The sequence below is a fragment of the Canis lupus genome, chromosome 6 (genome assembly GCF_011100685.1).
Source record: "Canis lupus familiaris isolate Mischka breed German Shepherd chromosome 6, alternate assembly UU_Cfam_GSD_1.0, whole genome shotgun sequence".
In the NCBI taxonomy this organism is placed as follows: domain Eukaryota; kingdom Metazoa; phylum Chordata; class Mammalia; order Carnivora; family Canidae; genus Canis; species Canis lupus.
This window is the reverse complement of record NC_049227.1, coordinates 7,835,911-7,848,656: the sequence shown is the minus strand read 5'-3', so window position 1 is coordinate 7,848,656 and position 12,746 is coordinate 7,835,911. Positions and strand designations below refer to the sequence as shown.

The 12,746-nt window shown below is 47.6% G+C and overlaps 1 protein-coding gene across 6 annotated transcripts in view; it reads left to right on the top strand.

Moving 5' to 3' along the window:
- CUX1 (cut like homeobox 1) overlaps positions 1-12,746 on the top strand; it is a 364,561-nt gene that overhangs the window by 251,697 nt on the left and 100,118 nt on the right. For all 6 annotated transcript variants that reach the window (XM_038539191.1, XM_038539190.1, XM_038539189.1 and 3 more), the window contains one exon: positions 4,321-4,369. In XM_038539191.1, the coding sequence (XP_038395119.1) occupies positions 4,321-4,369 (49 nt within the window). The remainder of the gene's footprint in view (positions 1-4,320; positions 4,370-12,746) is intronic.

Genomic DNA, 12,746 nt, shown 5'->3' with positions numbered 1-12,746 from the left:
CACTGTCATTCATTACTCACTTCTCAGAGAGCATTTCTAGTTGTGGTATCAACCTCCGGGCATTTTCATATTACTTACTGAGGGCAGGTGCGTCTGGTAGGATTAATTTTGTTGGGGGCTAGGGACAGCCGTTTGAAGGGGAGTGGCAGACATGTTCTCAGACCAGCACACACACTCGAGCCTGCCCTCTTTGTCCTTGTCTACAAAGGCCAATGGCCACACTTGAAGTCTTCGGAAGCCCTGATCACACATAGACTAGCCCAGCTAGTTGTATCTTCTTTGGCCTTTTAAGAAGCATGCCCCTTGGAAAAGCAAATCCTGAGCCTACAGACTTTTAAGACTCTGAACCTTTCCTCACTGCCGGCATCCCTGGTTCCTTCCATTGTCTCCTGTGGGTTTTGTTCCATTCTGTGAATGGGACCTGCAGCCTCTCTGGGCCCCATCGTCATCAGGATACCTGGTATTGAATAGCCCCTGGTTCCTTAACAGCAGAGCTCAGTGTTGTGATTATCATTTGAAAGCTTTGGAAATCTGAGAGTTGCCCCAGGAATGAAGGTAAGTGCCTTAGTTGTTATCAGGCTCAGTATTTTGGTCAGTTTCACGGTTGCTTAGTAACCGAAGTGAAACTGACCAGAAGATGGAAAAACTTGAAATTCATTTCCAGGGATTGCCTCAGACTACAAGAAGGCACCTTCCTGTTTAAATGTGACTAATCTTTTTTTTTTTTTTTTTTTTTTTAATAAGTGCCTTGAAATCCTTTGGTGATGTCTTCTGGATGTTAGGTAGACTAATGAATATCCAAAACCATCCACACCTGAGAAGAAATCCCGAGTCTGTATTTGTGAGGAGTCTCTCAAGCCTACCACATCCCCTAAACCAGGCAGGATCCAGATGCCTCTTCCCAGCCCCCATGGGTGCCAGCCTTGCCTGTCCTGGCCTCTAGCAGCAGCAAGAAGTGAGGGATGGCTGAAAACAGGCAAGGGTGGGCCAGTGGGCCCCCAGGCAGCCACATGCCCACCCCTTATCTCCAAACTCCAAGGGCTGGGGAATTGCACCCACAGAGACCAGCTGCCTCCTTTCTTTGTCCTGCAGCTTTTCTCTGAGCATTAAAGTCCTGGTAGAGGGGAGTTATCAGTGAGGACTCTGGGAGCCTGGAGTCATCCCCTCCTCATCCTTCCTACGCTCAGCAAAAATGCCTCAAACACCTGCTCTGCACCTTTCTGCTCCAATTCATCTTGAGAACTACAGTAGAACCTGCCTCTCTATGTCCTCCCAACACCTACACTACCAGAAAGAGTAGCTGGTAATCCAGGGGGATGTCAGCCCCAGTGGGGAATATCCCTCTGGAAGACACAAATGCAGCCTGTGACCTGAAGCAAAACAGATGGACCACAGGTACAAAACAAGCATGGAAATGTACTCTAGGAAGCGAGGAAGCCATTAGCCATTAGCAACGCCAAGCAAAAACAAGGAGTAATTTAAAAATGAATGAAGTAGAGATGCCTGGGTGGCTCAGTGGTTGAGCATCCACCTTTGGCTCAGGGTGTGATCCTGGCATCCTGGGATCGAGTTCCGCTTCAGGCTCCCTGCAGGGAGCCTGCTTCTCCCTCTGCCAGTCTGTGTCTCTCATGAATGGGTGAAGCCTTTAAAAACAAAGAACAACAACAAAAATGAATGAAGTAGAAACACCAGGTATGAAGAAGAGAAAATCCAAACAAAGGAACAAAAGAGAAAAGTTACGGGGTGGGCACAGCTACATTTGGGTCAAACTGAAGAACCAGCCAAAAGACAGCAGGAACAGTGAAAGAAACAGCAGATATAAAACAAACAGGAGATCTGGATTCATGGTGGACCCAGCAGGAGAATTAGGGGGAAATCCTCATGGGCAGGATTTTGGCTCCCCCACACAGGCCATTGCCCTACAGACCACCAGGTTGCACAGTGAGCTCCCCTGATCTGCCCAGGGGAGAAGTGAGGCGAGGCGGCCCGCAGATCTGGTTCCGGGCACCCAGCAGTGATGCCTTCTGGCCCTCTCTCACAAATATGCGGCACCAGCAAAATATGCAGAAGCTATATATACATGGGCCCATCCTGTAGTCCCCAGCCGGGGCCGGAACACTGGCAGGTGGTGGGATGTGGTCACAGGACAAGCAAGGGAGCAAACGAGCCCTGCCAGTAGCCAGGGAAGTCGGCCATCTATATCTGGATTTTGCACTTATGTGATGAACAACCATCCGATTAAAGTTTTCAAACTGCTTTTAGTAGGATTTGCCTTAGGAAGAGTCTTAACTTTTTCTTTCATCTTGAATCCCAGGAAGTTTACATGTCATCAGCAGGTTGTCAGGGTGACAGCTGTCCAGACTGACTGTCAGGCGTCCTTTTCTGTCGCGTGTAAAGCCCCTGACACTTCCACTGACTTCTTTGCCCTTTGGAAACAGCAGGCTCCTCTCTGTGGCCCCATGGTTTTCCTAGTTAAGGCCCCATGAGCCATTTCCTAGTTAAGCTGCCCCAGCCCACCCCCTGTCACCCAGTACTTCACTTCAGGGACCGGTGTTTGGGTCTTCCAGAGACAACTGCCTTTGTCACAAAGTTGCCCAAAAAAATAGCTTCATTTCATGAAGCCACTTTAGGAGTCCTTTTAGACTTTTTTCAGACCAAGCCGAAAGCAGGATACTATTTCCAACAGGCATAATGAGCATTGAACCCGATCACAAGGCATCTGTTAACCCCGTTGGGGCTGCTGAGAGGTGATAATGATCACCTTGTCTGGAGGAGCCTCAGGGCCAGAGGGAGCCCAGAGTGCTGCAAATGGTAAAATCAGACCAGCCAGGGCCTGAGTCCAGTTTGGCCAATTCCAATTCTTGGTATTACAGGGGTGGTGGTGGTGAGGGTTTCAGGGACAGAGGAACCCTCTTAGCATTGGGCCCATTCCGGGTGCCCCTACACTGTCCCAGGGAGTGGACGGGACCACCGATGGCAGGATGGGCTGTATGCAGGACTCTGGCCTTCAGCCCAGTGACAGGGTCCTATGCAAGCTCCAGGGATGAGGGTGAGGGAAACACACAGCCTGGCCTTCAGAAAGCTCCCAGTGTATGGGGACCTCACCTCTAACCTGTGAACTCAAACCTGTTGTGGGGGTGGGGGCAGGGAGGGGTTGCGGAGGGACTACCCTGAGATAGAGCAGTTAAGACAATTTGGGGAGTGCTGAGGGTGGTAGGGGACAGAAGTAGGAGATGAGATTCCCAGCGGTGGAGGGCAAGCCAGGTAGACTGCACAGTCCAAGGCTCTTTACAGGCCCACAAGTGGTGGGAGCCATCATAACCCAGGGCCCTGGCACTGGGGGGTAGGCTGAGGCAGGCAGTGGACCAAGCCTGGTGTGGAGCACCAAGCAAGGGACTGGGACTTGTAGGCAACAGAGGGCTCCAGTCCACTTGGAGTGTGGAATTGGGAGCCCACACAGGAGCAGGCCCTGAAGCCCAGCAAGGATCTGTGGCTATAACATCACGCTCCTTCTCTGCCATGGGCATGCTGAGCCCTCCTCAGGTAGCAGCCAGTTTCAGCCTCAGCCTCCTGACAGGGGCCAAGGGGAGCTGTCCTGCAGAAGATGGGGCCATGATTGCCCCGGGAGTCTGTTCTAACCTCCCACGGACTTTTGGAATTAGGCCTTTATTAGAAGTCAGCATCTGCCCCCCCCCCCATATTATTATATCTCAGAACTATACATTTGTCTTCAAATGACTCAAGGGAGTACTTCCAAAACGGGGGGGGGGGGGGCCCGGGGGGGGGAGGCCCTAGCAGCTCCCTGTGTATGAGCCAGCCCGTGGATGACAGTGACCTTGGGTGGTGTATAGAGTCCCCTAGCCTCCATCCTATCCTCCCATGACCCTCTCCACCCTCTTGTGGTTCACTCCATCCTAGTAAACTTCTATTCATCCTTCAAAACCCAGTTCACACATCCTCCTTTGAAGCCTTACCAGATTCCCTTCCCAGAGAATTTCTCTCCCTCCTGTTTTTTGGGGGCACTCTGTTCAATCTCCTGATAGGACACATTGTATTTTATCTTTTGATGGCTCTGTCTCGCCCAAGGTCAGGGCAGCCCTGCCCACAGCACGAGCATAGCTCCTCCAGATGGGCCACAGAGTCCCCTCACAGGCCCACATGACCCCTCTCCCCAAGTGCCAGGGACTCTGCCTGGCCTGTGTAGCTGCTGGTCAGTGTGCCAAGCTAGGAGCCCTGGTCACCCAAAACCCACCCACTGCCAACTAACGGCCGTCTCTCTCTCTCTCTCTTTCTCTCTCTCTCTCTCTCTCACCTTCCTAGGGCCGACGAAATTGAAATGATCATGACGGACCTTGAAAGAGCAAACCAGGTAGGACCTTTTGTGGCTTCAGGCTTAAAATCCCAACAGCATTGCCATTTCTTGCTAGATGCTTTTCTTAAGTTAGAAGGCCAGTTATTCTCGGTTTTTTTGTTTGTTTTCTTATGGACAGCTGTCAATATCAACCCTTTTTCCAATGTCATGAAAAGTATGTGGAAGGTCCCAGCCATTATTTCCTTGGCAAAGCCTTGGGCGTGGTCCCAGTGTCCCAGACTCCCATGGTGAGCCTCTGCTGCAGAGTGGCTACTGTGTTTCCTTTTTTTTTTTTTTTTTTTTTTTAAGATTTTATTTATTTATTTGCGAGAATACACACAGGAGAGAGAGAGAGAGAGAGAGGCAGAGACAAAGGCAAAGGGAGAAGCAGGCTCCATGCAGGGAGCCCGATGTGGGACTCCAGGTCTCCAGGATCATGCCCTGGGCTGAAGGTGGCGCCAAACCACTGAGCCACCCGGGCCACCCTCCTTTTTTTCTTAATCTGTGTCTTAAATGCCCAACTCTGCTCCCAAGGTAATCGTTATGCTCCAGAGTTTGTACCAGTGAGTCACACCGTAAGGAAGTCTTCTGCCTTCAAATGCTTTGAAGCCATTTGCTCAACTGATAGCTTCCTCCTGGCTGATACTTAGGTGTCACAGATGCCCCAGGGAAAGTACTTGGCACTGTGTCCAGCACAAAATACTACACAGTATAGGGTGGCTTTAATTACCCAGCTGCCTGGGGTGCCTGCGTGGCTCAGTTAGTGAAGCATCCAGCTCTTGATCTCAGCTCATGTCTGGGTCTCAGGGCTGTAAGTTCAAGCCCTGCGTTGGGCTCCACGCTGAGCATGGGCCCTCCTAAAATAAATACTCAGCTGCCTGAAAAAATGGGCCCCCCCTACAGGTACCCGTAACTTGCCCAGGACTCCATAGAACAGTAAGACATTCCACTTTAGCAAGTGATGCTGCTGCTTTGGAAAGAAAGAGCCTCTCCATTTATTTTCTTTATTCATGGGGAGAAGCACCCAAAGCTGTGATCTATCTCTCAGCCCCAGAAAGCCCCGTGCTGTGGCCTCTCCCCACTCAGTTTATAGCTGAGTCACCACAGGCATTAGAAAGCTTAGCAGTTTGCCTCAGGTAGTCTGGGTGAGCACAGCCCCCCACCAACCCCCCAGCCTCTGTGGGATGAAAATCCTTCCAGCTCTGTGGTCCCTGTGTGAGAGTTCCATGAGCTACCTGCCTCTTGGTGGCTGGTGTTGCTTGCACACCAGGGCAGAGGGTCAGGAAAGCGCATCCTTGTCACCTTTTTGGCCAATGAAAACATCCTGAAGTCCAATTGGAATATGAAAGCTAGTTTATGCATGGGAATGATCATGGGATATATGGATTTCTTCGTTCTTTAAAGAAGGTTTGTGGGTTCGGTGTTGCACACAGACTCTTCACTGAGCATCCTGGGCCTGGCCCACAGAAGACATACAGCAGAGATGCATGGAATGAGCCCCCCGGGATAGAAACGTTGTGTAGTAGTGACCCTGACAGTTATTAAGAGGCAGTCACAACCCTTGAGTAACTCCTTTTGTGCCTGGCCCTATTCTGAGCACTTGACATGAACCGAGGCCTGCAGCCTGCGAGCAGCCTGCTGTTATGATGCCGTTTATAGACAAAGAAACTGAAGTCAGTGGCTGGTTGGGTACAGAGCCAGGACTGGAGCCTGTGCTCTTCACCACCATACCCCAGAACCAGGAACTTTACCTTTCTTGCAGACCCTCTCTGCACCCAAATGCACCCGTCCATACCACTCTTTGCTGCAAAGCACTGCCTCTGCTTCCTCTCACCAATGTCCTTAAGCCTTTATTTACCTGTATTTGCTAAACATATTTACTCTGGCCCCTTTGCTTTTACTCAGCACTGCTCCGCGTTGCAGAGACCTTAACTCAGAAGTAGTTACTGGAAAGAGTTAACTTTCTCTGTTCAGACAGTTGCCATCTGCACATCCCAGATTTGTTCCTGGGCCAATATCGAGCATGTATCTCCTTTTGATGGCACTTTGGGGTAGACTCCTGGTTTGTTATAACAGATAGCCTCGGTCTAGGATTATGGAGTGCACTGTCTCCTACAACCTCTAAGGCAGTCCACAGATACTAAAGAAGTTTGGTGGAGTCCGTATATTTCCCAGACTGCTGGAGGCTGCTTGCGGGGGAATCTCGGTCCTGGGAGACACCAGGCAGGATTGCAGAGAAAGGGGCAACCTCCAAAATGACACTGGGTCTAGGTCCCAATTTGGTATTTGCTAGTTGGTGTGGTCCTTGGACAAGTCTCTTAACTGCTTACATTTCTTTAAAAAAGAAAAGAAAAAAGAGAAACTCTGCGAACATGTGAAGGGAGAGAGGAGTTAGTCATTGAAACAGAAGGTAGAATCCTGGGTGCTAGGGGCTGCGGCAGGGGGAACTGGGGACTTGTTTCATGGGTACAGAGTCTTCAGTTTTGCAAGGTGAAAAAGTTCCAGAGATCGTTTGCATGACAGCGTGGATATACCTAACACTGCCAAAGCATACACTTAAAATTTGGTTAAGATGGTATATTTTATATGTCCTTTACCATAATTAAAATGTTTAATTTTTTTTTTAAGATGGAAAGAGAGAGGAGGGAGTGATAACCGATACTTCCTTTGCACGATTGTTTTGAGGATAGAGGTTAAAACACCCAAGTAAGAAGTAGGTACTTAGATAAATGTTAGTTCTATAGTTGCCGAAGAAGCGCGGATTTGGTGGGAGAATTGTATAAAGTCTTGCACTAGGGAAATACCAGCGTTGTGGGCATGGGAGAAGTGTAGGGGAGTTCTAACTGGCAAATCAGGGTGAGTTAGAGCCTGATGTGGCTACCCAGAGAAATTAATGCAACCTCAGGCTACATTAATAGAAATAGTTTCTGGAATGAAGGAGATAGTGTTCTGCACTAATCTGCAGCCATCGGTCCATGCCTGGGGAATTATAATATATCTTGGAAACCACACTATGAGGACAGTTGGTACCTGGGGTGCATTCAGGCTCCACCCCATGGCCAGGACCACAAAGGGACCCTAACACAAAAGGAATCAGGAAGTTTTGGGACATTCCTGATCCCTGGGGAACATGGAAAGAAGATAGAGGGCTTTGACACCAAGCACCAGGGCATTAATTTCAGGAACTTGGGATGTGACAGGGTTATAAAGGGGAAGGCATAGGATGGGGACATGATGGATTCTGTCCCGTAGCTCTCCAGGACTGGCCTGGGGAAGGGGTCAGGCTTTTTCATGGCCATGGCCACACTCAGAAGCTGGTAAGAGGGACCTTACTCCTGATTAGAGAAGCCCTCTCTCAGCCCAGCCCTGGCTCTCCAGAGGTGCTAAGAGCTGGGTGCCACCAGAGCTGTGAAGGCAGATGCTGGCCAGCCCTCAATGAGGGTGTGAGGTGGGGGGATCAGACACAGAGGGAGCAGAAGGAGGGATCACACATGACTCCGAGGGTTGACATGGAGAAAAATGCCCTGGGTGGCCATGAGGAAGACAGTGTTGCAGGCAGGCACAGAAGGGCGTAGTGAGCTCTGGGGATTCTGGGCCATTCCATAAAGCTGAAACAAGGAGGTACAGGATGGGAGAGAGTGGGCCCCCAGGAGGGGATTAGATCTGGGTTCAGAGGAGGAGGGCTTTGAACACAGGCCTCTGCATGGAAGACCTCTCTCTGAGAACAGTGGGGAATCATGGGCAGAAGTGAGATATTGGACTTCTGTTCCAGAAGGATCACCCTGGCGAAACATCAGAGCACGGATGGGAGTGGAAAGACAGGAAGCCAGCAGAGCAGCTGTCGTGATACGTTAGGGCAAAGATGACTCGGGCTTGAAATGAGGCAGTCCCAAGTAGAGAGGAGGCAGAGGCAGCGGGGCAGGAGTCGGGGGACAAAGGAGCCATACACCCGTGCAGGCGCAGCCAGACAGCTGGTTCAGCTGCCTTTCCCATCAAGGGAAATCCCCAGGAGGAGCAATTTACTAGTTCATTGGTATATCACATTATTTTTGCACTAGGTTTATAGTCAAAATGTTCTACTGAGACCTGAAGCTGTTTTATTGCCGAAGCACTTGTGTTTCTATTGTGGAAAAGTGGAAGAGCAGTCAGCCACCGATAGCTCCGGGTCTCATTTACACCTGTTTGTTAAACTTCAAGGCACTTGCTTTAATACTCACCACCTTAATTGGTGGCTGTGATGGTTCAGAACTTTGAAGACTGGATGGTAAATAAGAAGCCACAACTTTGTGCCTTTTTGACTGTATAAAGCCATCTGGGGCTTCAACCATCCTGTCACTTTGCCGGCTGTACCTTCACCTGCATGCCTTTCCAAGTCCCAGCCAGGGGCATGAAGAAGTCCTTTCACTGAGTGGTCCTCCTCCTGCTACCTGCCTGATTCTTACAGAGGAGACTGCCCTAACGGGAGGAACTTCAGCTAGAAGTGCAGCTTAATCTCACCGAGGAACAGAACCAAGGGTAGAGAAAAATGCAAAGAGCTGCAAGAACTCCTAGCAAGGCATGGCACTTTCTCCAACCAAGGTTTCTAGGTTCTCGCGGGGAACAACTGGGTTTGAGTCCCACACCTCCCATTTCCCTGCCATGGGTCTTGAACGAACCTCCCAGCTCCCAGTGTGTTTCCCATCTATCTTTGAATGAGGGTAGTAATTCTCTCACGTTGGAGAGAACACTGCCGAAAAAACAAATCCACTGAGTAAATTTTGAAGATCTTACTGGCTTTATTCAACGATTCATGAATTGGGCAGCATCCCACCTAGCAGACAGGAGCTCTGAGGAGCCATGCAGAATGGAAGGCAGAAAAGGGAAGGATAAAGAGCGAATTGTTTTAGGTTCCTTCCTACAGGAGGCAGGAGGGGTCTGTTGGACCTTACTAGCACAGACTGGGAAATTCCAGGTTGTTGGGTTAAAAGTCACATTCCCAGAAGAGGCTGACACTGCAATGAGGTTAGGTCTTCCTTCGATCTGGGTTTGCTGACATGGGGTTTGGCACAAGTGACACCATTTGGAGCATGTTGTTCTTAAAAATAACAGTTCTTACCTTTTGATCAGACTATCAGCCTGAGAGATGTGACCAAAATTTAAGCCATTAGTGCCATGCTCAGCCACGACTCTGTAGTCCTCACAGCTTTTACTGATCCTCTGTGTGATATTGCCAGGTCATGATGTTTTTTTTGTGGAATTCACATGGTGGTCACAGGGTCACAACTTCAGGCTCACAGTCTCTTAGTGGGTCATTCTTTTCCTTTTCTGACACTCCAGTCTTGGGGAGATTGTTTGCTTGATGATTAGTGGCTTTGAACATGCATTTAAAGCTTTTGAGAGATGGGGCACCTGGGTGGCTCAGTGTTTGAGCATCTGCCTTTGACTCAGGTCATGATCCCAGGGTCCTGGGATTGAGTCCCACGTCGGGCTCCCCACTAGGAGGCTGCTTCTCCCTCTGCCTATGTCTCTGCCTCTCTCTCTTTCTCTCTCTGTGTCATTCATAAATAAATAAATAAAATCTTTAAAAAAAAAAAAAAAAAGCTTTTGAGAGAATACAGTGCACCAGGGAGGTTGCTATAATTATAAGAAGCAGGATAATTCCCAGTGTCTGGAATGGACTTTGGAGCCATGGTCCCCAAAACCCAAATTATTCAAAATCAAATGAGTCAAAGAAAGACCCTGTTGAAAGAGTAACCTTTCCAAGCCAGGTGGCTTGCTCAGTGGTTTTATGGAAATGAATTCATACTTCCCCAGAAGTGTTAATCCAGATGCAGCAGGTGGTGTTGATCACAGCACAGACCCCTCCTTGTTCAGCCAAAAGATAGAGCCTCTCTTATTATCAAGAACAACCTTAGCCAGAGAGTCTTAAGGATCTTTATTGAGCAGCTATGGCTTTAGCAGTGGATTCCCCAGTACTTTCAAGAGTTAAGGAGAGGTTCCTGGTCGTAACCTCATTTGTATTTACTGCTAACCAGGAAAGTAGGGCCCAGCCGAAGGAAGCAAATCTTGAATCATAAATACCTCCTAGTAGGTGTTTTCTAACTCTAAATTCAGAGACTGACCACTGAAATGTCTCAGTCTGTGGACAGTTTGAGGCATGTTAGAACCTAAGAGGCATTGCCCAGTTAGGCACCAGCCAGCCAGGCATTCATAGGCCCAGGGAGAATGATAACTACCAGAGGCAAAGATCAACCCTGTCGGGGCACAAAGCATTCTCACTAAGGTGATGCTGTCCATGAGGACAGATAGGAGTTCTTATGACAAATCCAGTAATCTGAAAGGCAAAGGTTACCCCCTCTCCTAGCAGTGGCCTTAAGAGATATGGATGATGGTGTTATCTTTCCAGGCTAATGTGAGTCAAAGAACAAAAGGGAAGAAAGGGTCTCATGCTCAGTTCAAGTTTGAGGTCTCCATCCAGCATCTTTTTTTTTTTTTTTTTTTTTAAGATTTTATTCATGAGAGACACACACAAAGAGAGAGAGGGGCAAAGACATAGAGAGAGAAGCAGGCTCCAATGCAGGGAGCCCGATGTGGGACTCGATCCTGGGACTCCAGGATCATGCCCTTGGCCGAAGGCAGGCACTAAACCACTGAGCCACCCAGGGATCCCTCCATCCAGCATCTTGGGGAGAAGCAGCCTACATCAGTGTTCACTGCTTCTCTTCCTAGTCATTCCATGCAAAGGGTCTCCAGCATTCAAACAAGATCAACTGTCAGGTGGAGCCTTTTTGGCTGTAAGATGTATATACCCAAGCTTCAGGTCCCTGGAGTCTGCCTGCCATCTAGGCAATGAGGAGGACCTGGTCTCATCCCTTCCTTCAAGGAGATTATAAAGGGCAGTCTTTGTTCCTAGTGAATCCAAATCAGAAGGGTAGGAGAAATTTAGAAGTGTTCGTTTTGAGAGTTATGGCCAGATAGTTGAGGAAACTAGAAGAGTCAGGATCCAGGCCAGTTTAGAGGTTTTAATCACAAAACCTCAAAAACAGTTAACAGGATTAGCATCTGATAGTTACAAAGGCACAAACATAATTTTTCTCTCTGCAATCACCCCTATCCTTTTTTTTTTACTACAGATAATCACAGTAAAAGTAATTTTATATTCAACTTGGCCTGATTATTTATGTGAGTGCAGCAAGAATCGTGACTGACCATGTAAGCTCCTCTGTGCTTTCAAAGCTAGAACCTTGTAAGCAAAATATCAGGTTAATTTTTTTAAGGAGTTTTTTTTTTTAAGATTTTATTTATTTATTCATGAGAGACACAGGGAGAGAGGCAGCGATATAGGCAGAGGGGAGGAACAGACTCCATGCAAGGAGCCCAATGTGGGACTCGATCCTGGGACTCCAGGATCATGGGTGACCCACCCAGGTGTCCCGAAGGGGCTTTACTTATTGGCCCCATAAAGTCAACCCTAGTTCCTTAAAGCTTTCTAGTCATTTCCGAGTATATGCACATCTCTCAAATATGACAAGCAGGTCAAGCCTGTGGTAATATAGCCAATATTTCCAGTTGTGTCCTGTTACAAGGAGAACACATTCTCATTGAACTTATTAAATAACTATATTGCTGTGAAAAGAATAAGGTTTCTGAATTCTGGAAGGATCAGGTTGAGAGAAAAAGTAAATGTTTCATTTTTGTTTAAAAAGGTAAAAAATGCCAAATTCCTGTTTGAGAAAAGTTTCCTTAAATCTGGAAAAATGAAACATCAGTCTTTCAAGTAAGAAGTCATAAAAAACAATCCTCCTCCGCTCATTCATTTCCTTGTTATTAATCCTCATTCTGCTTGAATCCAGGTTTTGGGGGTTTTTTCCCCATAAATTCTGGAAATTCTTATCCAGTTTGGTTTAATGATCTTGGTTATCCAAAATTTGGACTTGTTAAAGTCCTTTCCATGAATCCCCATGAAGACAACACACTTTTAAAGGAAAAGTTTTGCAAAAAGCATCTGAGTAAAATAATATAACTCTGTAAATGACAAAGACTTTAAAATGTCTGTTGCTACAGATCTGCTGAGAGTTCATTTGATAAGGAATTGTAGTCATTTCTGTGATGTATGACATTTTAAGATAATAACTAGAATCATGACATAATACCAGGACAAATCAGATTTCTAGGAATTTCACACAATTTCCGAAACACTTATATCCCTATACAAATACAACATAAAGAAGGCTCAGTATTGCATTTTACTGACCAACTCTTCCTGTGTGATTTAACAAACCAAATAAGCCAAGTTAGTTTAATATCTCCCTTTTTATAAGGTGAAAGAACAAATCCTTTGAGATGTCCCAGGACCCCTCCTGAAAATCTCAAAATTAGTTCAAAGTCAAAAAGACTTCCTTTAGCATTTGATTCA